Source organism: Sorex araneus, chromosome X (assembly GCF_027595985.1).
Source record: "Sorex araneus isolate mSorAra2 chromosome X, mSorAra2.pri, whole genome shotgun sequence".
NCBI classification, from domain to species: domain Eukaryota; kingdom Metazoa; phylum Chordata; class Mammalia; order Eulipotyphla; family Soricidae; genus Sorex; species Sorex araneus.
In genome coordinates, this window is record NC_073313.1 from 163,142,379 (window position 1) to 163,169,465 (window position 27,087).

The following is a 27,087-nucleotide window of genomic DNA, read 5'->3' on the forward strand; positions in this document are numbered from 1 at the left end:
GCACAGCGGCAATTTTGGGGTATCAGGAAGCCTGAAGGCACCATGAGGCTGCTGATGCACTCACCCCACAGGTACAGGTTGACCTGCTGGTGGCATCATATCCCCTTAAATTTTTATTTTTATTAAAAGTATTTTTTAAATTCTTTTATTGATTCACCATGTGGAAAGTTACAAAGCTTTCAGTTTTAAGTCTCAGTTATACGATGCTCAAACACCCATCCCTTCACCAGTGCACATATTCCACCACCAAGAATCACGATATACCTCCCCCCTTCTCCCCACTTCCCCAGCCCCCCACCCCGCATGTGTAACTGGTAAATTTCACTTTACTTTCACTATTAAAAGTATTTTTTAATTAAAACACCGTGATTTACCAAGATGTGGATACTATAGTTGTTTCAGGCACATTTTAATGTTCCAGCACCAACCCTCCCCCACCAGGGGGCCGTTCTGCCCCAGCTCCCACCCACCCCACCAGCCTGCCCCCTTGCTGGCAAAGGCGAACTTACCTCATCTTGTTTGTTACAACACAAAGGCAAATGGAATGATGGAAACTTAGGTAAAGGGGACTCAGCCTGTGATGATTGTGACAGCTCACAGTGATGACATGAAAGCCATTGTCTGAGAATCTCCTGTGCTGGTTGGTGCTAGCCGAGCCTGTGGTAGTCTTCAGGCCCGTCGGACGTGGTGGTGTCCTCTGCAGCTCTCCCACCCGACTGCTCTGACGCTGCCGGGCTGACGGTACTATGAAACGGAGGCCTCTGTGGCCACGGGTTCAGGAGCTACAGACCTGGAAGGATTTGGTGGCTTGGCAGTTTGATGAGGTTTAGCTGTGGAGCTGGGCTGTTTTCATGTCAAGAGTGTTGGGTGTTGCTGCGGCTGCTGTGTCTCTGGGCAGAAAGGGGAACGTGCCCGCCCCTATTCTGAGAAGGCTGCGGACTCCTCAGCATGGACCAGCCTCCCTGGGAAGGTTCCTGAATATGTGACTTGGGGCCATTGCTCTGCTGGCACGATGGCAGGTACAGGCAGGGGCTATTGGCTTCCTGGCAGCTGCAGGGTGGGGGTGGAGGGGGGCCAGGACCTTCCCCTTAAATCATAATGTTCTTTGTCTTCCCTTAATAGTAACATGAATTGAAACCATTCTATTACAGTTTAGGTTATGTGTCAGTAATAGTGTTGACATCTGTGGTCCTGAGGTCCACAGTTACCTCAGCTCACCACCACCCACGTGCCCGTGTTCCCCTGACCCCACGCTGTGCCTCTGAGTCACTTCCTGTCCACCTTCTCCCCCACTAATCTGGTGCTCAGCCTGTGCTCTGGTACTCAGGGTATCAGTGGGTGTTATCAGGATGCTCTCGGTATCCTTGGTGTGTCTCACTGCAGAGCAGTGAGGTCACCCAGTGTTGTGCTTCACCCTCGGGATTACTTCACTCAGCATGAACACCCCTAGTTCCATCCACGTTCTAGCAAATGGCATGCTTTCATTATTAGTGTGCATTTTTGTTATTGTTACTCTCATATTTTACAAAATGCTGAAGTTGTGTGATCGGTAAGTACACTTTGGCCAAAACTCTTAGTAATGAAACATTCAAGTACTCGTTTCAAATGAGTCAAGTTATGTTAAGTATAATATCAGCTACTGATTGTGCGACTGATGTAAATGGTTTCTTGAACATAGCTTCATGTTATCATTTGTGTTCAAGGAAAAGTGTGAAAAACAGAATAATGTAATGTTGACTGATCTCTTTATGAAGGTATATCTTCCCTGAGGAAAAAAATGCTAAAAATGAAAATGATTAAAATCTAGAGAAGTTAAAAGGACCAGTAAGATTCATATGGCTGATGACTAAGAGTTGAGATGGCAATTCCATCTCTTTTTATTTATTTCTTAATTTAAACATCATGATTTACAAAGTTCAGACATTCAGGCATTCGGTGTCCTCACACCAGTCCCTCCATCAGTGTGACCTTTCACCAATGTTCCCCGGTTCTGACCCACACCCAAGTCTGTCTCCTTAGCAGGCACAAACAAATTTACTTCATATTGCTTGCTGAAACAGGATGGCAAATGGAATCACCGGGATTAATAAAAGTCAATTTGTGATCATTGTTACATCTCACATAGTGTTACTAAAGATTTACTAAGCTGGTTGGTGCTGATTGAGCTCTTTTTCACTCATTAAGTTTGTTTGTTTGTTTTTTGCTTTTTGGGTCACACCAGCAATGCACAGGGGTCACTCCTGGCTCATGCACTCAGGAATTACGCCTGGCGGTGCTCAGGGGACCATATGGGATGCTGAGATTCAAACCTGGGTCGGCAGCGTGCAAGGCAAACGCCCTACCCGCTGTGTTATCACTCTAGCCCCCACTCATTAAGTTTGATGGGCTTCTGTGACCCTTTTCCATCATGTTTACGGTGCTTGTACCGTGCTGTTAGTACTGTGAAGTCTGGAGTAGGTGTCCTGCGTGCTTCAGGGAGCTGTACACAATTCCGTATCGTAAGCCAGACCCTTCTGTTTTACGGCCAGAAGAGCTTCTGTCCTTAACTTCAGAAATTGCGTCAATTTCTGGCGGTGGCTAACAATCTGGAGAGGTTAGTCTAAACAACCTTGGTAGAGAGAAGGGGTTGGGTGGATTTTGACGCAGTTCAAGGGTACCTGGGGAAATCTGGGTTAGGCTGTTCCTTGTATTAAAGAAATCAAGAGAGAATTGGGTTAGTTTCAGTTTAGAGTGAGTTTGCCGGAGACACCTAGAATTCTTTCTTTTGTTCTAAGAGTACTGGATTTATTGAATGAGCCCAGATCTAATCCTGTGCCCAAGTGGGATCAGGTAAGTTTCTGGGCAACAGTAGTTTATATGGGGTTCCTTGTCTTTTTTTAAATTTTCTTCTTCTTGCCAGTTTTCCTGATCTCTGATAAAATAGGAATTTATCTGGTGCTCATAGTGATGTATAAGAGCTTGACTTATTTCTTTATTTTTTTTTCTTTTGACTTTTTGGGTCATACCTGGCGATGCACAGGGGTCACTCCTGGCTCTGCACTCAGGAATCACTCCTGGCAGTGCTCAGGGGACCCTATGGGGTGCTGGGAATCGAACCCAGGTTGGCCCTGTGCAAGGCAAACGCCCTCCCCGATGTGCTATCGCTCCAGCCCCTTGACTTGTTTCTAATCAGTATCCTTCCAGGGTAAAATGGCATTTTCATTTCCCTTAGTTTTTACTCGCAGGGGAGCAATGAGATATTAAAACAAATTGGGGGCTGGGGAACTTTCCTGGAGTGGGGCCATTTGACCTGAGGCCTTCAGTGCAGATGCTCAGAGTGTGGGGTACACTCAAGGGTGGGGGGCAGTCTTCCTGGGTGAGTGTTCATGCAGGGTGCTTGCTTGTAAGAAATGCCTGATCTGAAGTTTTGTTTTTATTTTTATTTTTGGGTCACACCCGGCGAGGCACAGGGGTTACTCCTGGCTCTGCACTCAGGAATTACTCCTGGCGGTGCTCAGGGGACAGTATGGGATGCTGGGGATCGAACCTGTGCAAGGCAAATGCCCTCCCCGCTGTGCTATTGCTCTAGCCCTGATCTGAAGTTACTTAGAGAAGTATTCTATAGTTGTCAGTTGCTCTGAGTTAACAGTAAGGTTTTTTTTTTTTTTTTTTTTTTTTTGCTTTGTGGGTCACACCTGGTGATGCACAGGGGTTACTCCTGGCTCTGCACTCAGGAATTACCCCTGGAGGTGCTCAGGGGACCATGTGGGATGCTGGGAATCGAACCCGGGTCGGCCGCGTGCAAGGCAAACGCCCTCTCCGCTGTGCTATCGCTCCAGCCCCAAATAGTAAGGTTTTAAAATATGATCTCTACTTAGTTCTTTGTATGTTAAAGATTTCTTCATTCTTGAAGGGAGCAGCTTCTGTAACTATTGACATAAGCAATAGCAACTATTAACAAAGCTTACTGTGTTTTTCAGTGTCATAAGCACTGTAGATAGTTTAACTCTTCTAACCCTCATTAGAAATTTATTTAGGCATAGATAACACCATTAACCCCGTATTGCAGTTAATGAGTTAGATGTGGGCAGGATATTAGGTACTGAAATAGGAATTAAAACGAAGCAACTTGATTCTAAAGCTTATCCTTATGAAAGGTTTATGGGAATTTTAAATTCTCCCTTAAAAACTTTTCTATATGAATCTGGGTCATTTTTGTTTTATTTCACTTATCTTTTCTCGTACCATCTTTGACTTCTGACATTGCTAATTACATTACCCATTTATTATCTAAAGAGTTTATAATGAAAATATAAAGATTGTAACATTAAAAAATTGGAAGTTCTCTGCTGAAATTCAGTGACAAATGATGCTGATCTAGCGTAGCCTTATTCAAGCTATTAAGTTAAAAAATGTTACAGTCAGGAGCTGGAGCGATAGCACAGTGGGTGGGGCATTTGCCTTGCTTGTGGCCGACCCGGGTTCGATTCCCAGCATCCCATAGGGTCACCCAAGCACTGCCAAGAGTGATTCCTGAGTGCATGAGCCAGGAGTAACCCCTGTGCATCTCTAGGTGTGACCCTAAAAGAAAAAAAAAGAAAGTTACATACTCATAAAAGAGATACACAGTTTAAAAAAGTTCTTTCAACTCTCAATGATTTACAATTTTGTGGAATTTCAGTTTAGCTTTATTCATTTATGTGTGTGTGGGTGTCACCACCTCCACAATAAATTAAAATGAAAAGTCTCTCCTGTGGGATATAAAGACATAGTAAAGGAACAACAGATGCCTCAAATTTTTCAGAACTGGAGATTTTTTCCATAAAACTGAGCTTTCATGAGAGGAAGGGTAGTTGGGAGCGACCCTTGGGATACTGGTGGAGGGAAGAGGGCTTTCTGGGGATGGGAGTGGTGTTGGAATGATGTATGCCAGAAAAGGACAATTAACAGCATAATAAATCCTGGTAGCTCAACACACACACACACACATATATATATATATATATATATATTTTTTTTTTTTTCTTTTGGGGTCACACCCGGCAATGCACAGGGGTCACTCCTGGCTCATGCACTCAGGAATCTCCCCTGGCGGTGCTCAGGGGACCATATGGGATGCTGGGATTTGAACCCAGGTTGGCTGCGTGCAAGGCAAACGCCCTCCCCACTGTGCTATCGCTCCAGCCAGCCCCAACATATATATTTTTAAACCAAAATCAAAGAAACAAAAAAACACCAACAAATGATCTAGAACTCATCTAGGAAGAGTTCTCTGCCTTTGTGGGATCATTCAAAGACAGCTTATCCCTAATATTCCTGCTCCAAAAGTCTTTCTAATAGTAATGAGCATTAACTGCTATACTATTAGAGATAGACTGTACTGCCTTCAAGCTTTGCTAACTGTTAAAGTGCCGGGCTCTCTAGGAAATGGACCTTAATAATCTTTGCAATCTTTTTTGTCAGGGTTGTCCTTTGTCCTCACTGTTAATGAGTTTAATAAGATTTTTTTCCTTAAGCTCGGTTTAATTAGGCATCAAGATAAAGAAATCAAGAGGTCATTCCCCTTAATGAGAAGTGTTACAGGTCTTTATCCTCTTGTCTCACTTTAGTGTCACTTATTATAGTTTTGTTGCGATACCAGTATTTATTATTGAAGTGATTTTCTGTGCTTTATTTTGTTTATTTAACATAATTGAATGCCTACAGCAGTGTGGTAGGCATTATGTTAGGAATACACGAGTTATATATATATACATATATATATATTTAGTGTGAAGAATATAGTGGCAAAAATATTATGCTAGATGATGCATGCAGTGTCAGAATGTAAGCAAAGAGCAGATATGATACTCAGAAATCACACCTACCACACTGAGTTGAAATCAGACTGTCAGACTTCTGGGGTTGTATCGCAGGTTAGATTTCCTACGTCAGTGATTTTCAGTTGCTAGTTTATCAACTGGTGGCTGGCTCTGGAAATTTCCTTCCAGATCAGGATAAGGTTATTGCTTCTTAATACATGGTACACCTATTATAAATATTGTTATTATATTATATTATATTATATTATAAATATCATTAGAAATAGTCTTACAAGAAGAATACAAATTCTTACAAGAAGAATTTGTATCTCTGCCTTAGCAGTCCATGAAATGTGTCTGCTATTTTCACTGGTCTGCAGGTATAAACTCACAGCTGAAAAACAGTTGAAAACCACTGTTCTACATGCTCCGTCATAGGCAATAACAGCTCTTCATCTCTGACCTGATGATTTTAGTCTGGGCTTAAGAGTTGCTACAAGAACATTCTCCTTTACTACTTCTTCCTGTCACTACACTTAGGGTACCAGATCTTTGGATCTTTTTCGGACCCCTCAGTTCTTCCGTTGACACCCGCTAGATGTCCTCTGATTCAGCTACGACACCAACTGCCCAGGTTAGCACAGATTCCACAGAGAAGAGATGACCACATGACCATCCCTCTTTCCCCATCCTCAGTCACCCGTTGCAAGTTCACGTGCTCCTGTGCTTCTGATAAGCCAGCTATAAATCAGGCTTTTACTACCCTCCTTCTCAGCTTTGATAATTTAATAAAATGGTTCACAGAACTCAGGAAAACAGCTTGCTTATTATATCACAATTTATTATGAAAGACAAAATTCATAGCGGCCACACAGAAGATACACAGGGCGGGTATCTCGGAAAGAGACATTGGCTTTCTTTCTTTTTTTTTTTTTTTTGCTTTTTGGGTCACATCCGGCAATGCACAGGGGTAACTCCTGGCTCTGCACTCAGGAATTATCCCTGGCGGTGCTCAGGGGACCATATGGGATGCTGGGAATTGAACCAGGGTCGGCCGAGTGCAAGACAAATGCCCTACCCGCTGTGCTATCGCTCCAGCCCCGAGACATTGGCTTTCTATGGCCCTTCTAGTGTGCCTTGAGCGTCTCCTGGGTGTATTTATTTATTTATTGCTTTTTGGGTTGCACCCGGTGATGCTCAGGGGCCACTCCTGGCAGTGCTCGGGGGACTATATGGGATGCTGGGAATCGAACCCAGGTAGGCTGCATGCAAGGCAAACGCCCTACCCGCTGTGCTATTGCTCCAGCCCTGTTTATATTTTTAATTAAAAAAATTTAAATTAATTTATTGTTTGCTCTTTGGGTTATGTTCAGGGGTTACACCTGACTCTGCACTGAGGTGCTTGGGGGACCATATGGGAGCCAGGGATTGAACCAGGGTTTGCTGTGTGCAAGGCAAATACCTACCCACTGTACTGTTTATTGCTCTGTCCCTGAGGGTGTTTTTACTTTGATTTTATATGTGTATATAAGCTGGTTTATATTGCATACATATATATTTCTTTTTTGTATATGTGCAGCAAATTATGCTTTTTTAAAAATATACTTTTAAATGATTTTGATGGTCAATTTCAAGTTTGTCTTTTATTTATTTATTTGTTTTTTGGGCCACACCTGGCGATGCACAGGGGTTACTCCTGGCTCTGCACTCAGGAATAACTCCTGGCGGTGCTCAGGGGACCCTATGGAATGCTGGGAATCGAACCTGGGTCGGCCGTGTGCAAGGCAAACGCCCTACCCGATGTGCTATCCCTCCAGCCCCAAGTTTGTTTGTTTTTTTAAATTTATTTTTTATTAGTGAATCACTGTGAGGGTACAGTTACAGATTTACATATTTTCGTGCTTGTGTTTCAGTCATACAATGCTCAAGTACCCATCCCTCCACCAGTGCCTATTCTCTACCACTGATGATCCCAGTATCCCTTCCACACCCCAATCCCATACCCCCCTCCCACCCCACCTCACCTCTGTGGCAGGGCATTCCCTTTTGTTCTCTCTCCTTTTGGGTGTTGTGGTTTGCAATAGAAGTATTGAGTGGCCATTGTGTTCAATCTATAGTCTACTGGCAGCACGAATCTCCCATCCTGAGCAGGTCCTCCAACCACACTTTACTTGGTGTTCCCTTCATATTTCTAATATTTTTTGGGGGGGCCACACCTGGCAGGTGCTTAGGACTTATTCCTGGATCTATACTCAGGGATCACTCGATCAGCTGTATGAAAGGCAAGTGCCTAAACTGCTCTGTCCCAATGCCAGTTAATTATGTCGTTGGCTATCGGTAGTGAAATCTGCCAACCTCTCTCCTCTCCTTGGGTGTTACATTATAGGAAAGAAAATTCCCTTCCCTTAATCGTATGATTGATGCCTCTCCAACCATATGCCACCAACACTCCTAACTTCAGTGACTTTCTGAAACTCTCCTCATTAACGCAAACTCAGGAGTGGTTGAAAGGCACTTGCTATTATTAAGTTTATTTTATTATTTTTTAATTTTTTGCTTTTTAGGTCATACCTGGTAATGTTCAGGGTTTATTCCTGGGTTTGCACTCAGGAATCATTCCTGGCAGTGCTCAGGGGACCCTATGGGATGCTGGGAATCGAACCAGGGTTGGTCGAGTGCAAGACAAACACCCTCCCTGAGGGACTACTGCTCCAGCGCCAAGTTTATTTATAGCTTTTTTTACCCCATTTGAAAAACTGGGCACAAAAACCTAATATTATAAACAGAAGATGCTCATTTTGCCATTTATCTATGGAACAGTTTCAGGCAATGAAAGAAGGCCAATATATTTATGTTTTCTATCCTTTCACAGTGTCATGGTGGTCATGATGAAAAACATTAATTCATGTCATTGCCTTTAGAGCCGTGCCTGTCATTTGGCAAGTGCCCAACAAATGCTAACTATTGTTGCTAATGTTGGTTACTTGGTTTTTCTCTTTGATCTATATTTTTTATCGGAGGCCTTTTTGTCTTCAGGCTCACGTGAACAGATGAAAAATGAATTACCCTGGTAGAAGGGGCAGACCTTTGAAGTGTGACAAGGCAGAGAAGGATTTTTCGAAGACAGCAGGCAGTCAGGTGTTGCTGCAGCATCAGTTGCCACCTGGGTGATGCTCTGGATGGGAAGGCCATTGCTCTGCTTAGCGGCTTTGTCCTCTCCTGTTGGGGAGGACTTTCAGCTGTGAATGACACGCAGTCTGTCATTGAGAAAGATCACTCTGACAGCATTAGGAAGGATGGTTGATTCCAGAGGCGGTAAATCAGGGATCAGGACAGTATTGTGACCAAGATAAATGAGGATGTCCTGCAGAAAGACCATGGCAGTGGAGAGAGTAGGAAAAATGAATTTGAGAGGCACCAGGGAAGTAAAAATTAAATTTGGTGTTGGTTATAATGTAAAGTGGAGTGAAAACAGGAAACTGGGATTACTTGCAGGTGACTTGGTGGTAATTTATCCCTTCACTGGGATAGAGTGTTTTAGGGAGATTAAATGAGAGACCGAAGAAAACTAGAGGAACTGCAGATACATTGAATTTAGTGTTCCTGTGATTCTTTTCCTAGGTTTATTAGACTGTTGGAAATTTGTATCCTAAGCTCAGAAAATTATTTTAAAAGTGAACAATGACTGAGAATATGTTTCCGTGATGAGAGGTTTATTTTTTTAACTTCCAGAAAGATTTAAAGTACACATTCAGGAATATGAGCACTGGTGAAGGGATGGGTATTCGAGCATTGTATAACTGAGATTTAAACCTGAAAACTTTGTAAATTTGTAACTTTCCACAATAAAAAAAAAATATAATAAAAAAAAATAAAGTACACATTCAGTTTTTCAGGAGAGAATTTTCCAGGTTAAGTATTTCTTCTTGGGTAGAGAAGGACACTTTTAATATTTTAGGTGTTGGTCTATTTTAAGTGACTCAGTTAATAAGACTTGCCATATTTTGTAATTATTCTTTTGATGTTTTGGGAGCTGCAAAGATATCCACTCTTTTGTTTCTGGCATTGATAAATTTCTTTTTTTGACAGTGTAGTGAGAGGTTTATTAATATATTGATGTTTTCAAAGAATTGCCTTTTGAGTTTTTCCTATCCAATTTTATTGATTCATGCTGTCTGTTAACCACTAGTTCTTCCTTCTGCTTGCTTTGAGTTTAGTTTGTAGTTATTTTCCTAGACTTTTTTTTAAAGAGAGAAGATTGTTGACTAATAGGTACAGCTTTAGATATATAAACATTCATAACTTTCATCTCCCTCACAGTGTTTAAATGTGCATACCACTAAAATTTTGATTTTTAAAAAATTTGGTTAAAATCTAATTTGGGCATTTCTCTTTACTGAGTGATGATGGTTTGGAAAAGTGTAAATATGGCTTTGGAGTTGCATTGTTGCCATGTCACACTTGCCACCACAGTGCCAATATCCTTGCCCATTAGCTGTAAAATGCCCCTCCCCGCTCTGCTTGGTAATTTCAGTTCTGTTTTAAGAATATCTTTTATTGGCTTTTTTTTTTTTTTTTTTTGCTTTTTGGGTCACACCCAGCAATGCACAGGTGTTACTCCTGGCTCTGCACTCAGGAATTACCCCTGGCGGTGCTCAGGGGACCCTATGGGATGCTGGGAATCGAACCTGGGTGGATCAAGTACAAGGTAAATGCCCTCCCCGCTGTGCTATCGCTCCAGCCCCTTATTGGTATTCTTAAGCCACTTGGGACTGGAGCCATAGCACAGCAGGGAGGGCGTTTGCCTTGCAAGAGGCCAACCCAAGTTTGATTCCTCTGTCCCTCTCAGAGAGCCTGGCAAGCTACCGAGAGTATCCTGCCCACACGGCAGAGCCTGAAAAGCTCCCCGTGGTGTATTCTATATGCCAAAAACAGTAACAAGAAGTCTCACAAGGGAGACATTACTGGTGCCCGCTCAAGCAAATAGATGAACAACGTGATGACAGTGCCACAGTGCTAAGCCACTTAGATTTTTTACACGCTTAAATTTAGTCCTTCCATTTTATTGCTTATTTTATGCTTTTTCTTATTTTAATTTCTCTTTTATGCCATATTTTGGATAATTTTACTATTTCTTTGTGATTATTTTAGTATTTCTGCAAGGATTTGAGGTCATTTTTAAATAGTAGAAATGCAGTAAAAACTCTTAAGTGTTAAATGGTTATTTAACTTTCCTTCTTGTTTTTGGTGCTGTGGGCAATTTTAACTTTTACAATTTGCCAAATGATTTTAAAGTGAAATCTACTTATGGTTCAGAATTCTTGAAAACAGGAAATAATTAAATACTTTTAGTAGTAATTTAGATGGGTTACAATCCAGGTAAACGTTTAGAGATCATTTTGTCTCTGTAAATGCCTATACTATTATTTGTGTTTTGAGCCTAGTTTGGTAAACTTGTTCTGCTGTTACTACCACCACCGCTACTACTAAATTTGTTCTAGGCACTTGGTAAATGTCAGAGTTATTGTAGTTAATTTGCTCGGCAATTTTGGGGTGTTAAAATTTTTATTTTTTTAATATAGCTCCATGACTCAGCTGACTTAATTTGTCCAGGACCACACATCTGATTAGTAGTGGAACCTAGACTCAGACCTCAGATATATTTGACTGCAAAATCTGTATGTTTCCCAATTGGCCTCGCCACTCATTTCGCTGACATTTATTGAATGCTGACTGGGTGCCAGAAACCATCTATTTTTTTAAATTAAAAGTCAGCATGGCCCCTACCCTTATGTGTCTCGTGGACCATCAAGCAAATAGAAAAAATAAATATATAACTGTAAATGTGGTAAGTGGAGGAGGACAAGATAGGTTGAGATTCAAAACCAGAGAGAACTTAGTTTAGCGAGGGGGTGTCATCCCTTGTCGAAGTGTCATTTGAAGTAAGGCTCTAAGAAGGATGAGCATTAACACAGAGTAGGAGGAGAAATGGTGACGGCAGAGAGACAAGTGTGGAAGTCGGGAGGAATTTAAAGGTTCAGTTTGCTGAACCAGGTTGGAGTGGCTGAAATGCAAAAGCAGATTTGAGTGCGAGATGGGCCTGACCAGGCGGGCCAAGGCCAGTTTAGTTGGGCCGTGCTAGATTGGCTTACTGGTCGTTGCCTTATTTTTACCTGTGATAAAGACCATAAAATATCAACTTTTTTTTTTGCTTTTTGGGTCACACCCAGCGATGCACAGGGGTTACTTCTGGCTCTGCACTCAGGAATCACTCCTGGCGGTGCTCAGGGGACCATATGGGATGCTGGGAATCGAACCTGGGTCGGCTGCGTGCAAGGCAAATGCCCTACCCACTGTGCTATTGCTCCAGCCCCAGTCACAAGTAGTTTTAAGAATCTAGGATCACCGGTTTTTATCAGTCTGTTCTAGAACCTTGGGTGTCTCAGATTTTTCTGGTCAAAAGGAATCAATTTTTTGAAAAATGACTAGGTTTCATGGAATTAGTTAAGTTAATATAAGAGTTATCATTTAGAATGTCAGATAGAAGCAGGCAAACTCTGTTCTCTGACTCCAGTCATGCCATGGGTCGGACATTCTGTGCTACATTTCAGCCCTTTGTGGTGAGCTCTTGGAATACTCCCTCAGCTGGGATAGAGAAAGGAATACCAAGTAGAGGATGTTGGGAGGACCCATTTGGGTTGAAAGCTGCGTGCCGAAAGTAGACTATAGACCGAACACAATGGCCACTCAATACCTCTATTGCAGACTACAGCACCCAAAAGGAGAGAGAACAAAAGGGAATGCCCTGCCGCAGAGGCAGGGTGGGGTGGTGGGGGTTGAGGTGGGGGTGGTGGGAGGGATACTGGGAACATTGGTGGAGGAGAATGGGCACTGGTGGAGGGATGTAAACAATCACTGTATGACTGAAATGTAAACATGAAAGTTCATAAGTTTGTAACTGTACCTCACGGTGATTCACTAATAAAAAATTTTTTAAAAATGAAATACTTCCTCTCTCCGTGTTGACTGAGATGAGGCACCTTCTGTCTCCAAACATGTTTATATTAAAACACGTTTCTGTTTTTCAGTCTGAGGGGAAAGGCCACACCAGTGCTGGAGATGCCATTTATGAGGTGGTGAGTCTCCAGCGAGAGTCTGAGAAGGAGGAACCGGTCACTCCTACAAGCGCAGGTTGTCCATTGTCACCTCAGGAGGATGAAGTGGAAGAGGGTAAGGGAAAAAAATCTTAATCATGTTCTTCTTTTTGTATAGCTGCTTGACTTACCGTTCACCAAGTGTGCGTGCGTGTGTGCGTGTGTGCGTGTGTGCGTGTGTGCGTGTGTGCGTGTGTGCGTGTGTGTGTGTGTGTGTGTGTGTGTATTAGTATGCACATTTGTGCCTGGCAGGTGAAGGAACACTGTTTTTTGCTAGTCTGCCATTTCTTTTTTTTAAATTTTTTATTAGAGAATCACTGTGATGTACAGTTACAAACTTATGAACTTTTGTATTTGTATTTTACTCATACAGTGGTCGTTTACCCATCCCTCCACCAGTGCCCATTCACCTCCACCAATGATCCCAGTATCCCTCTCACCACCCCCACCCCATCCCCCACCACCCCACCCTGCCTCTGTGGCAGGGCATTCCCCTTTGTTCTTTCTCCTTTTGGGTGTTGTAGTTTGCAATAGAGGTATTGAGTGGCCATCATGTTGGGTCTATAGTCTACTTTCAGCTCGTATCTTCCAACCCGAATGGGTCCTCCTGACATATTCTACTTGGTGTTCCCTTCTCTATCTGAGCTGCCTTTTCCCCCAGCATGTGAGGCCAGTTTCCAAACTGTGAGAAGTCTGCCATTTCTTCAGCTGCCTTTTGCATGATCATTTTGTAGAACATCATTTGGTTTGCTTGGTTCCTTGGTTCCATAATATTCGGTGCTACTTATGCAGCCATTTAAATTGGATAGCTGTACTTTGTTGTTTTGTTTTTTACTTAATTTTAGGTATTTGAATTTTAGGTATTGAAACGAGAACTTTCAAGTTCTTTCAAGATAATTTTTTTTGGGGTGAGGTACTTGGGGCTGACTCCTGGCTCTGTGCTCAGGCATCACTCTTGATGGGGCTCAAGGTTTTAGGTGCTAGAGATTGAACCCATGTCAGCTATGTGCAAGGCAAGTGCGTGCGTTGCCCCCGACAGTCTTTCTATGACGCCTTAAATGTACATAGTTTACTAAATTTTGGCAAATGGATGCATCTTTTTAAATCATCATAAAGCTTCCCTAATACCCCTTTTATAGTTCATTCTTTTCTCTCACCTGTAGTCCTAATTAATACTGATATACTTTATTGTAACTATAATTTTTCCTTTTACACAGTTTCACATAAAATGAATTATATGATACATAACGTTTCATAATGGCATTATTCACAAATGTAATACTATTGAGATTTATAAATGTTGTACATGTAATTGGTCCCTTTTAAATGCTGAGTTGTAACCTATTATAAAAATATACTAAAATTTTATCTGTCTAGTAACCTGTTAATGGATCTTGAGTTTTTATCTGAATGGTTGAATGTCAGTCTTTAATTTAACTTGAAAAATACCCAGGAGTAAAATGACTGGATCTTATGCTTACGTTATGTGTATGTTTAATTTTATAAGAGCCTCCAAGTTGCTTTTCAAAGTAGTTTTACCATTTTCCATTTTTTATCAATCACATATAAATTAGTTGCTCTATATATTTTTTTCTTTTTTCTGTTTGGATCATACCTGGTGGTGCTCAGGGGTTACTCCTGGCTCTCCGCTCAGAAATTAATCCTGGTGGTACTTAGGGGACCCTATGACATGCTTGGCTGTGTGCAAGGCAAATGCCCTACCTGCTGCACTATTGCTCCAGCCCGACCCCATCTTCTTCTAACACCTTTTCGGAGTCCACACCCGGTGGTGCTCAGGGTCTACTCCTGGCTCTGTGCTCAGGGATCATTTCTGGTGGTCTCGGCGGGGGGAGGGTACCATATGGGGTGCCAGGGATCAAACCCTGTTGACTATGTGCAGGGCAAATGCCCTACCCACTGTGCTGTTGCTCCAGCCCAGTAACTTTTAGCAATGCTAATTTTAAAAACAACAGGCTTTAGAGCGAACCGAAAGAATACAAGGGGTAAGCCTTGCATGCAGTCAACCCTAGTTGGATCCCTGAGCATCACCAGGATTGATTCCTGAGCACAGAGCCAGGAGTAAATCCAGAGTGCCAAATAAACTCCCTTCCCAAATACAAACCTTAGGTTTAATAGTTAATACGATCTTGTTAATTTGCATTTCCTTAATGACTAATGATGTTCATCATTTTCATTTTTTTGCTTTTTGGGTCACACCTGGGGATGCACAGGGGTTACTCCTGGCTCTGCGCTCAGGAATTAGTCCTGGCGGTGCTCAGGGGACCATATGGGATGCTGGTAATCGAACCCAGGTCAGCCGCGTGCAAGGCAAACGCCCTACCCGCTGTGCTCTTGCTCCAGCCCCGATGTTCATCTTTTTAGGATATAACCTCTTTGCATATCTTTTTGGACAAGTCTACTCATGTTTTAAAGTCTATTTTAAAATTGGATTATGTTAGGGCTGGAGAGATAGTACAGTGGGGAAGCACTTTCCCTGAATGTGGGTGAACCTGCTTTGATTCCTGACCTTGCATATGGTTTCCTGAGCATGAGGCCAGGAGAAAACCCTGAGCACTGCTGAGTGGAATCACCATACCAAAACAAAATGGAATATTTGTCTTCTTATTGGTTTATAAGATTTCCCTGTACACAGATAAAAGTAGTCAGTGTTTTAAAATAGTTTCACCTCCTTCATTATCTTTCATTTTTTTTTTCTTTTTGGGTCACACCCAGAAATGCATAGGGGTTACTCCTGGCTTTGCACTCAGGAATTACCGCTGGCAGTGCTTGGAGACCATATGGCATGCTGGGAATCAAACCTGGGTCAGCTGCGTGCAAGGCAAACGTCCTACCTGCTGTGCTATCACTCCAGCCCCTGTCTTTCATTTTTGAACAACGTCTTTTGAAATATGAAAGTTTAGCTTTCAATATTTTTCTATGCTTTGTTTTAGGCACTGTCTTTTTTTTTGGGGGGGGGGTCACACCCGGTGATGCACAGGGGTACTCCTGGCTCTGCACTCAGGAATTACTCCTGGTGGTGGTCAGGGGACCATATGGGATGCTGGGAATCGAACCTGGGTTGGCCGCGTGCAAGGCAAGCACCCTCCCTGCTGTGCTATTGCTCCAGCCCCTGTTTTAGGCAGTTTAAAGTTTTGCTTTTTGGGTCACACCCAGCAATGCTCAGGGGTTACTTCTGGCTCTGTACTCAGGAAATACTCTTGGCAGTACTTGGGAGACCATATGGGATGCCAGGAATTGAACCTGGATCGGTTGCGTGCAAGGCAAACACCCTACCCACTGTGCTATCGCTCTAGCCCACTGGTTAAAATTTTATGTGCGGTTGGAAGTAGGTGTCAGCGGTTTTCTTCTGGCTTTAATAGCAAAAACCATAAACTCTCACAATCTCTGTGGGTCAGGATTTAGGGAGTGACTCGTCTGGTAATTCTGATTAACCGTTTCGTATTATGAGTCAGGTACTAGCTTGGGATGTAATCTACTGGAGACTTCATTAGAGATGGCTGAAAATTTGGGGAGGCCTCTGGGGGGCTTATTCATACTGTTGCTAAAATAATAATGCTGGCGAGAAACCTTGCTTCTAGACCTTTCTAGAGTGGCTGCTAGGTTATCATTATGGTATGATTGCTAGCTTTTCCCAGAGGGCAATCTCAAAGACTAAGGTGGAAGCTATATTGCTTTTTATGACCTAGCTTCAGAGGCAGACAGCTCTGCATCCATAGAGCCTATTGATTGTAGTTTAGCCCTTGGTCCCCTTGTGGGAAACCATTATGTTCTGTACTAGTCTTCTGAGAAAACTGTTGAGATCGTGTCCAGCCCAAGTAATGTTCTAATTGAGGCAAAAATAATAGAATACTTGGATATAATATCAGACTGCTAGAGAATATAGAAATTACCTTAGAAGCCTCATACACTACTTTAAAAAGATTATAGAAAAATCGGTTAGGATTTTAGCGAGCGTATATATTTTTTTTATGTTCTTCTTTATGCTCCTGTATTTTCTTTATTGATTTTTTAGAAGAAATATATGAGAAATTGATGAACCTGTACAATTGCAATTTCTGACTTCCAAACACATCATGAAAATGTTCCATTGAATTACCAATGTTGATATAAGGCTTCTCTATAAGAATTACTTTTAGTTGTAGAGAAGGCATATAGTAGACATAATTACTTTAACAAATTACAATTGCCAAATTCCTCAATAAAATCTCAAGTCAATATTATGCTAAAACAGCTGGCTTACATTTGCCTATAACTTTCCCAAATTTTTCTCTTGTCCCATATTCTTTTGTTTTCCATTTGACTTTAGAGCCAACTTTTGTTTGTTTGATTGTGACCAGACTTGGTTGTGTTCATGACAATCTCCTTTTTCTGTACTCATGAATAACTCTTGGTGGTGTTCAGGGGAGTATATGCAGTATCAGAATTAGAACTGGGTTTGGCCATGTGCAAAGAAAGCACCATATCTTTGTACTATATAACACAGGACTTTCATAATTCTTTTTTTTTTACTAGAATTCTTTCAACATTTATTAAAATGTAATTTTTTTTAAAGAAATATTTTATTGAACCACCGTGAAAACAAGAAAAAAAATACAAAGCTTTCAGGTTTAAGTCACAGTCAAATACTGATTAAACCACCATCCCTTCACCAGTGCACCCGTTCCACCACCAAGAACCCCAATACACCCCCCTCCCACCCCATCCCCCATCTAAGTAGCTAATGATATTCCCATTATTCTCTATATGTATTGAGTACATTTCATATTTCCATACAGAACTCGCTATTATTGATTGGAAATTTTCCCCAACAATCAGGCCTGCCGAATAGGCATCATCTAATAATTTCTCTTCATTGGTAAGAGTGAAGACTTTGAGTCCGCGCGGCTGCGATAGCGGCCGCGCGGTTTTGGGTTTCTAATATTTTAGCTCAGTTCACAGTCAAAATGGATGGCTGCAAGAATCTGCTCTGGTGCCAAAATGGGTTAGGAGACCTCAGGATCACAGTCGATAGGCGCGGAGGCTCTGCTTCTCGTGCCGCGGCTCTCAGTTCATCTCTGGGCGGAAGGCGCGCCGGGAACACCCCCCCTCCCAGGACCACCTACAGGCTACGTCACTAAAGAGAGTCCTACCTCCTGGTGGAGGGGTCTTAGAGGGTGGCTCTCACCACGTGGCTGCTGCCGCTGCAGCCATTTTCGCTCAGAAAAATGGGGTGTAGCTCAGTTCACAGTCAAAATGCATGGCTCAAGCATCCGCTCTGGTGCCAAAATGGGTTAGGAGACCTCAGGATCACAGTCGATAGGCGCGGAGGCTCTGCTTCTTGTGCCGCGGCTCTCGGTCCATCTCTGGGCGGAAGAGCGAGCGTATATTTAAGAGTAGCCTTTTAAACATACAAGCACTCCTGTGGTTTATTTTCTTTTTATCATGTTTGGCATATTCCTCAGTGGCATTCAAGGTTTGGAAAGGTATTTTTTAAAAAATTATTTTATTTTTATAAAGTAGTTTCCAATGTTTGATTACATTTAATATCCAAACACCAGTCCCACCACCATGATACCTTCCCACCACCATATTTCAGGTGTTTCCAACCCCTGCCCCAAAGCAGAACCAAAATGATTTATTTTTCAGGGCTGGAGCGATAGCACAGTGGGTAGGGCGTTTGCCTTGCATGCGGCCGACCCGGGTTCGATTCCCAGCATCCCATATGGTCCCCTGAGCACCACCAGGGGTGGTTCCTGAGTGCAGAGTCAGGAGTAACCCCTGTGTATCACCAGGTGTGACCCAAAAAGCAAAAAAAATTATTTTGTATTGTTTGCTATGAATAAACTGATGAAAATGCTTCAAAAAAGTTTCCTTTTTTGAAGTGATTCAATTGTATTGAATCACTGTAAGATAGTTAAAAGCTTTTATGTTTGGTTACAATAACACAATGATCAAACACCCATCCCTCCACCAGTGCACATTCCCAACCACCAATATCCCGGGTATAGCCCCCTTTCCCACCCTCCCCCTGCCTCCATGGCAGTCAATACTCCCCATACTCTCTCTCTACTTTTGGGCATTATGGCTTGCAACACAGACACTGAGAGGTCATCATGTTTGGTCCATTGTCTACTTTTGGCACGCATCTCCCATCCCAACTGGTTCCTCCAGCCATCATTTTCTTAGTGATCCCTTCTCTATTCCATCTGCCTTCTCCCCTCCACTCATGAAGCAGGATTCCAGCTATGGGGCAATCCCCCTGGCCCTTGTATCTACTGTCCTTGGGTGTTAGCCTTATGTGATGCTATTCTATACTCCACAAATTAGTGCAGTCCTTCTATGTCTGTCCCTCTCTTTTGGACTCATTTCATTTAGCATGATACTCTCCATATCTATCCATTTATAAGTAAATTTCATGACTTCGTCTCTCCTAACAGCTGCATAGTATTCCATTGTGTAGATGTACCAAAGTTTCTTTAACCAGTCGTCTGTTCTAGGGCACTTGGGTTGTTTCCAGATTTTGGCTATTGTGAACAGTGCTGCAATGAACATATAGGTACAGATGTCATTTCTAGTGTGCTTTTTTGCATCCTCGGGATATATTCCCAGAAGTGGTATTGTGGGGTCATATGGAAGCTCAATTTCTAGTTTTTGAAGGACTGTCCATATTGTTTTCCAGAATGGCTGGACCAGTCAAAGCCATCACTTTTTAACCTTAGCAAAGGGCTCAGTTGGGCTCAAGTTTTACTTTGCATTTAGCCATTTATGCCAGACTTGTTTTGATGTAGTTAGAGCACAGCTAGATATAGCTATTTGAGAGTCATCAGCATTGAGTAGTAAAAAATGACTGACATTTCCTTGAGGGGAAATGTGAGAGAAGCTTTAAGCTTAAAAGGAGGGAGGGCAGCACGGAATTGCCATGGAACAGGTGACTCAGTAGGATGGGAGCAAAATATTTCACATGGTTTAATAACCTTGGGACATCACTGAATTTCTAGGAGGATGATTTTGATACTGTTTGGAAGGATGCCTTTGTGGTGGGTTGATGGTTGAGACAGCGAGGAAGGAAGAATAGGATTCTCACCCTTCAAGGGTTAAGGCGCTTTCTTTGCATGCGACTCACCCTGATTCAATCCTTAGTACCACATAGTCCCCTGAGCACTTCCAGGTGTCACCTCCCCTGTCAAGTAGGGTTGTGATGGGAGAGGAAGAAATTGAACAGGAAGATTAGGTTTAATCTGGCTGAGATGTCATGGTTAAGGGGAAAGATTTGATTTGTATTTATCTGTAGTTGGAAAAGAGAAATTAAAAATAGGATTCCCCCACTCAGCACACAGCCACATAGCTCTCTCATGCGCTTCCGTGTCTTTGCAAACGCTTTTGACATGAGATGCTTCTTCAGCTCAAGCCCATACAGTGACCTCTTTGACGAAGGCAAGTTGACAGTCAAAAGAAAGTAGGTATTTTAGCATAGAGGCAGTTCTATGCTTTAAAAGTGCTTCACTCTTTCCTATGAAACCTTTTAGTAGCTGCTCAGGCAAGTAACATTTAAGCTTCATTTAATGTGGAGAGTGCAGAGGGGGTCAGGATGATGGTGTGAATGAGACTGATGGTGCACGTGAGATGTCAAGCTTAACTTTCCGGGCCTCTGATTGTGTTGTAAATCACAGCATCTGAATGAGGAGCTTGGCAAATCCACTTACCAAAGAGCTACAATAAAATTTGATATAATTACTAAACATAGCTAGTTCAGTAGTACTTGAGAAAGTAACCAAAATCATTTTTTTTAAAAAAGGAGATTCATTTATCCAAAAAACCCTTATTTTTGTTTGTTTGTTTGTTTGTTTTTTACTTTTTGGGTCACACCCGGTGATGCTCAGGGGTTACTCCTGGTTTTGCACTCAGGAATCATTCCTGGCAGTGCTTGGGAGACCATATGGGATGCTGGGAGTCGAACCCGGATCGGCCGCGTGCAAGGCTATCGTTCCAGCCCCCAAACCCTTATTTTTGGTGCAGTCTGTGGTGCTTTAGCCCTTGAGGTGCTTCCATTACACACTACCCCCCTGGCTTAGTAACTTGCAATTTTCCTGTGGCGAAACATACTGTGAAGAAGAATAGCTTTGCTTTCCTTGCTGAAAGGGGTTCACTTGGTTAGGAGCAAATGTAGAAAACGCCACGTTTCTGGCATGTTGCTGGGAACAGTAGTCATTTCTGCGGTGGAAGAGACAGTGTGGGAAGACCAGTGTTGCAAATAGCTGGAGGTTTTGTAACTCTTGTTCAGGAAAGCTGCCAGTTGGCGAGAATTTTCGCAAGGAGCTCTAAGGAACGGGTGGGTCTTTTCCCGACCTCCCTATCTCTGGCTCCAGGCCCAGAAGGCTGTGTTCATGTACAAGATGTGCACACAGGAGCGATCGGAGAGTTACTCACACGTGTTGGCCAGGAGGTCTTGCATGCCTGTGGTAGAGGCTTATTTCCAGAATTTTGTCTCCTGAAAGTTTGTTCTTCTTTCCTTTCTATTATATGGAGAAAAATCCGTGTTCCAGGGAGTTTATTGCAGCCAGATTCTCCACAGCTAAACCTCCAGTTTTCCTCCATCAGCAACGGCAGCTCCGAAGCTCCAGACTGGGAATCCAGAATCAAATCCTGTCACTCCTTGTCCTGGGTTATCGTGTCTCCTCCTCGCTGGCCTTCTGCCCTCGCCCTACACCTTAGTCTGCTGCAAATCAGCCATCCTTCTGGAATCTGTCAGATCACACTGCGAAAAAGGATTCTGAATGGGCTTGGTCAGTGGTGGTCACCTCCTTCTGTGCCCCCTCTAGAACATGTCCTCTGATGTTCCTCTACTCTTTACGCAAGGCATCAAGGGATGCTTTTTGAGAATGTGCTCCTTTACCTTGGGCTTGAACTGCTGCTTATATCCATTGGTACTTTTGAGAAATCGGAATAAACTAGCAACCTATTGGCGAACTAGTTTTTGGATTGCTTCTTCCCTTGAAGTTCTGTGGTGACTCTTATTTCATTTGGTTTCTTTAATTTCTTTTTTTTTTCCTTTTTGGGGTCACACCCGGCGATGCACAGGGGTTAATCCTGGCTCTGCGCTCAGGAATTAGTCCTGGCGGTGCTCAGGGGACCATATGGGATGCTGGGAATTGAACCCGGGTTGACCGCGTGCAAGGAAAATGCCCTACCCGCTGTGCTATTGCTCCAGCCCCAGTTTCTTTAATTTCTTGACCACATAAGTTTGTTCTGAGACCCTTTGCTCTCTGATTTTTTTCTTAACCTTTATTGCTATTGTTTCTTCCGACTTTCTGCCTCACAAATTCCGTGTTTGCCCTTTCGCAATGCTTTTTCTGCCAAGTTCCCCCAAGTTCTGTCCCCCCGAATTTTTCATGCTTTTTTCCCCTCCTCTCCAGTCTCTCCTCAGGCACTACTTTCTCAATGAGATTTTGCCTGCTCAGAAAAAAAAATGAATATAAAGAATAGTAAATGAATGAGATAAAAGAAATACCAGATATTATAGTTATAAGTGAAGTATTTTCCTTTATAATGCTTGAAAATAATTCAGTACTAATAAAGGCCAGGAAAGTGGCATTTCTGGAATTGTGTTTGAAAATAAGAAAACATATGTAAAATTTAAAATTTTGCACTCTCACCTCTGGTCTAAATAAGACCAAGTTATCATATTTTCCTTCATATTAAATTTCTCTTCTGTTAACAGTTTTTCAATATTTTAGATGTCACCTTATCTTTTGAAGATTTATTTGCCATAACCTATATTAAAAAAATACTGAAAATAAGAGTTGAAATAGTTTCTTTTATAGATCAGGCATTTCATACATTTTCAATACACCTTATTATTAGTTCTGTAATTGACATTTCTGTCATCGCGAACATCAAAAGTTAGAGCTGGAGGTGGCATAGAAATGTTTTCCTGCTGCGGGGAATTGGAGTATTCTTTTATTTAATTATTTTAAACAATTTGCCTGTCAAAGCAAAAGTGGAAGTTCGAGTCACTCTAAATTGTCTTTCCTTAGTCTGTAATTTAACTAAAACGGGATACAGATTTAAAAGGACTAAAATTACGCTTAATTTTCTGGGAAAGATCTAAAGTAAAAATGAATTAAGGTATCTGCATATTTTCCAAATGCCATTGCAAAAATGAAGTGTGTTAAAGAGTATTAATTTGAATGCTAGGCATCTCAGCAAAAGTCAAGTCTATCAGTGCAGCATTTCAGTATTATTTTTAAATAACCTATCACCTTTATAGACTCCTATACGTTCTAAGTTGCTGTTGAAACTTGAGGTGTACGTGTTTTTGCTTCTTCTGGATTTCAGACTTTTCTCTTTATTAACCTCATACTGCTAGTTAATTACTGATGACACGAACAGTTACCAGAAGAAACTATTTGCAGACGACAGATGGCAAGTACAATGTGATTTCCTCTGAAACACTTGTCAAAGACCAGATTCAAGTAGTGTTATGTAAGTTTGGTTCTTGGATGGAGGCTTTACTTTTATGTAATTTTCATGTTTTCTACTTTGATTGGTTAAAATGCTATCTAAAAATTTCCCCCTTGATTTAAGTAATTGTTCGTGTTGAGTAACGCTTATCTACTTTCATTTCTCTCTTCTCTTCATTGTTGATGTTGAGTTATCGAGGTGCTCTTAGTTAAGTCCACTGTGTGTTGCGTGTCATGTTTAGTGCTCCCTCACTTAGCTGTGGTGCTTGATGAGGGCTGTACTGCTTTCGATTGGTGCTTGCCAGGAACTGCACTCTTTAGGTGTGGTGCTCACACACATTCTGGTCACTGGGCTGCTCATGCAAGTGCTCACTGGGGGCTACACTTCCTATCCATGGTGTGGACCCATGTAAAAATTTTTAAAAATTGTATTAGCATTTAAAGTAGCATTTAAATTTAAATTGTATTAGCATTTTAAATTGTATTAGCATATTAGCATTAGCTCTGCAGCCGCGCGATATCTAATAACCTACTCCTCCCTCTGGGAGAAACTGGCAAGCTACTGAGAGTTTCCTGCCCACATGGGACAGCCTTGCAAGCTTCCTATGGTGTATTCATATGCCAAAGCCAGTAACAAGCTGGGTCTCATTCCCCTGACCCTGAAAGAGCCTCCAATGTGGCATCGTTGGGAAGGATGAGTAAAGAGAGGCTTCTAAAATCTCAGGGCTAGGACGAATGGAGAGGTTGCTGAGACCGCTTGAGAAATTTGATGATCAATGGGATGATGATGATGATGATGATGATGATGATGATTGATGATGATGGGTTTACAAAGAGATTTCATGTTTCACGGGTACAGTGTCATCACTCAGTGCTCACCACCAAAGTTTCTATCACTCCAATATGGACCATGGACCAGTGGATGCCTGGAGCCCGCTCCCCTCTTTTCCTTAGTGATCACAATTCTTTTTGTTTTGGTTTTTGGGTCACACCCGGCGATGCATGGGGGTTACTCCTGGCTCATGCACTCAAGTTTTACCCCTGGCGGTGCTCCGGGGACCATATGGGATGCTGGGATTGAATTTGGGTCCGCTGCGTGCAAGGCAAATGCCCTACCCGCTGTGCTATTGCTCCAGCCCTGGTGATCACAATTCTGTAGAGTCTCAGTGTTTGTTTTGTTGGACACTTCCTATTTTTTTTGCATTATTTATTAATTATCAGATGAGTAAGGTAACCGGATACTTGTTCCCTTCTTATTATACCTTCTGCCCAAATACCAGGTCATACAATTTTTGTTGTTCTTGCTCCGAATTTTCTTAAGAACAATGATTTGAAACCATATTAAATTTGCTAGTATTTTGAGGAGAGAGGGTTGCGTGAGAGATGCTGATTCTGTTGGCCTGAAATTGCGACAGCAGCTGTGACCTCCATGTGCATGTCTGTTGGTGAGCTCGGGGAGGCAGGTAACTGACCAGAGGTCCTAAGGGGGAAAGTGGTATTTGTTGGTTTCTCTTGACACAGTCTGTCACATCGAGGAGATTTTTGGTAACATCTGTCATGGAAGTATTTAAATTTGAGAACCCAGCAGCACTCGTTTAACTTAGACATTATGTATTCGCACACAGAATGTACTCAAATGCTAGTTGGACTTGGTTTACTGAGCTATCTCATTTGGAGTTCTGGAAACTGCGACCCTGAGATTAAGCAACAGAGTCAGGACCGGAAGTCAGGCCCCTGGTTACTTTCATATTGCTTTGCTATTATTATTATTATTATTATTATCATTTTGGCTTTTGGGTCACACCCAGCGATGCACAGGGGTTACTCCTGGCTCATGCACTCAGGAATTACTCCTGGTGGTGCTTGGGGGACCCTATGGAATGCTGGGACTCGAACCCGGGTAGGCCACATGCAAGGCAAACGCCCTACCCGCTGTGCTATCGCTCCAGCCCCTCCATATTGCTTTTTAAAAATTTTACTTTTATTATTAATAGATTTTTAAAATGGAATCAACTGTGAGATAGACCCTTACAAAGCTGTTTGTGATTAGGTTTCATTATTATACAGTGTTCCAACACTCATCCCTCCACCAGTGTACATTTCTCAGCACCAGTGTCCCCAGTTTCCCTCCCATCACTCCTGCTCCCCCCTCTATGGAAGGCACTTCTCTCTCTCTCTCTCTCTCTCTCTCTCTCTCCCTCTCTCTCTCTCCCTCTCCCTCTCTCTCTTCCCCCCCTCTTTCTCTCTCTTTTGGGAATTGTGGTTTACCCAAACCACATTTATCGTGTATGTCCCTTTACCTACTTTTTTTTCCTTTTTGGGTCACACCCAGTGATGCTCAGGGGTTACTCCTGGCTCTGCAATCAGGAATCACTCCTGGCAGTGCTCGGGGGACCATATGGGATGCTGGGAATTGAACCCAGGTTGGCTGCGTGCAAGGCAAACACACTATCCGCTATGCTATCGCTCCAGCCCCAGCCCTTACCTACTTTTAACACAGTTCTTGTCCAGCATAATCATTTCCCACTATTATTGTCATAGGAATACTTTCTATATCTTACCTATCCTCCGCCCCACACACGCTTGTGGTAGATTTCAGCCACTGATCAGTCCTCCTGGCCCCTGGTTTTCCTAATGACTAAGACTAATGCCCTGGGTATTAGTCTTTTAGTATTTTTTTATTTTTTTGTTTTTTTTTTTTGCTTTTCTACTATTTTTTTAATTGTATGTGTTCTATATCTGTCCCTCTCATTCTGACACATTTCGCTGAGTATGGTACTCTCCATGGTACTGCCATTTATAGGCAGATTTCATTTTTCTTCGCAGTTGCATAGTATTCCATTGTGTAAATATGCATAGTTTCTTTACCCATTTGTCTGTTCTCGGGCACTCAGGTTGTTTCCAGGTTCTGATTATTGTGAATAGTGCTGCAATGAACATAGGAGTACAGATGGTGTTTCCGTTGTTTTTGGGCCCCTAGACTATATTCCCAGAAGTGGTATTGCTGGGTCAAATGGGAGCTCATCAAGATTACTTTCTGTACGGGCCAGAGAGGCACTTCTTACAGGGAGTAGGAAAACACTTGCCTTGCATGTGACAACTCTGGTTCAACCCCTGGCACCACAAATGGTCAACCCAATACCTCCAGAAGTGATCCTGAGCACAGAGCCGTGAGTAAACCTGAGGAAGCTCTGAGCACCACTGAGTATTCCCCACCTCAAAAAAAGCAAGAAAAAAAAATCCTATTAGTTGCTTTCTGTGAACAGTTAACTTCTTTAGCTGAAGCAAGACTGGAAGTGTAGTAACTTTGCAGGAAGATTAATGAAGTAATTCTCTGTAGTAGCAGTTAGTAGCTAGAAGGAAAGAGCTTAATTTTTTCAGTTGGGGAAATTATGGATCCTGTCAAATCGGGATGTGATGTTCTAATGATTTGAAAATGGCAGTGGGAATTGAATGGCTCGGATCTGTTATAACTGCAGGAAGAAAGCTGAACTTTCTGAAAACTTGGTGCTAAAAATATCTTACTGCCTTGAATCTCTGGACTGGAGTAAATGTTTGTAAAATGTATGTCAGCAGAACTACAAATAAAGTACTCTTAATCTTTTTATTATACTGTAAATAGGGAGGCAAATTATTAAATACAATTACAAGTAGTACCCATTTAAGTACATTAAAAATTTTTTAAGTGGCATT

At 42.3% G+C, this 27,087-nt stretch overlaps 1 protein-coding gene across 2 annotated transcripts in view; it reads left to right on the forward strand.

Annotated features, from left to right (window-relative positions):
* Positions 1–27,087, forward strand: part of RABGAP1L (RAB GTPase activating protein 1 like) — a 401,062-nt gene that overhangs the window by 68,880 nt on the left and 305,095 nt on the right. For both annotated transcript variants that reach the window (XM_055120168.1, XM_055120167.1), the window contains exon 11: positions 12,869–13,010. In XM_055120168.1, coding sequence (XP_054976143.1) covers positions 12,869–13,010 — 142 coding nt within the window. The remainder of the gene's footprint in view (positions 1–12,868; positions 13,011–27,087) is intronic.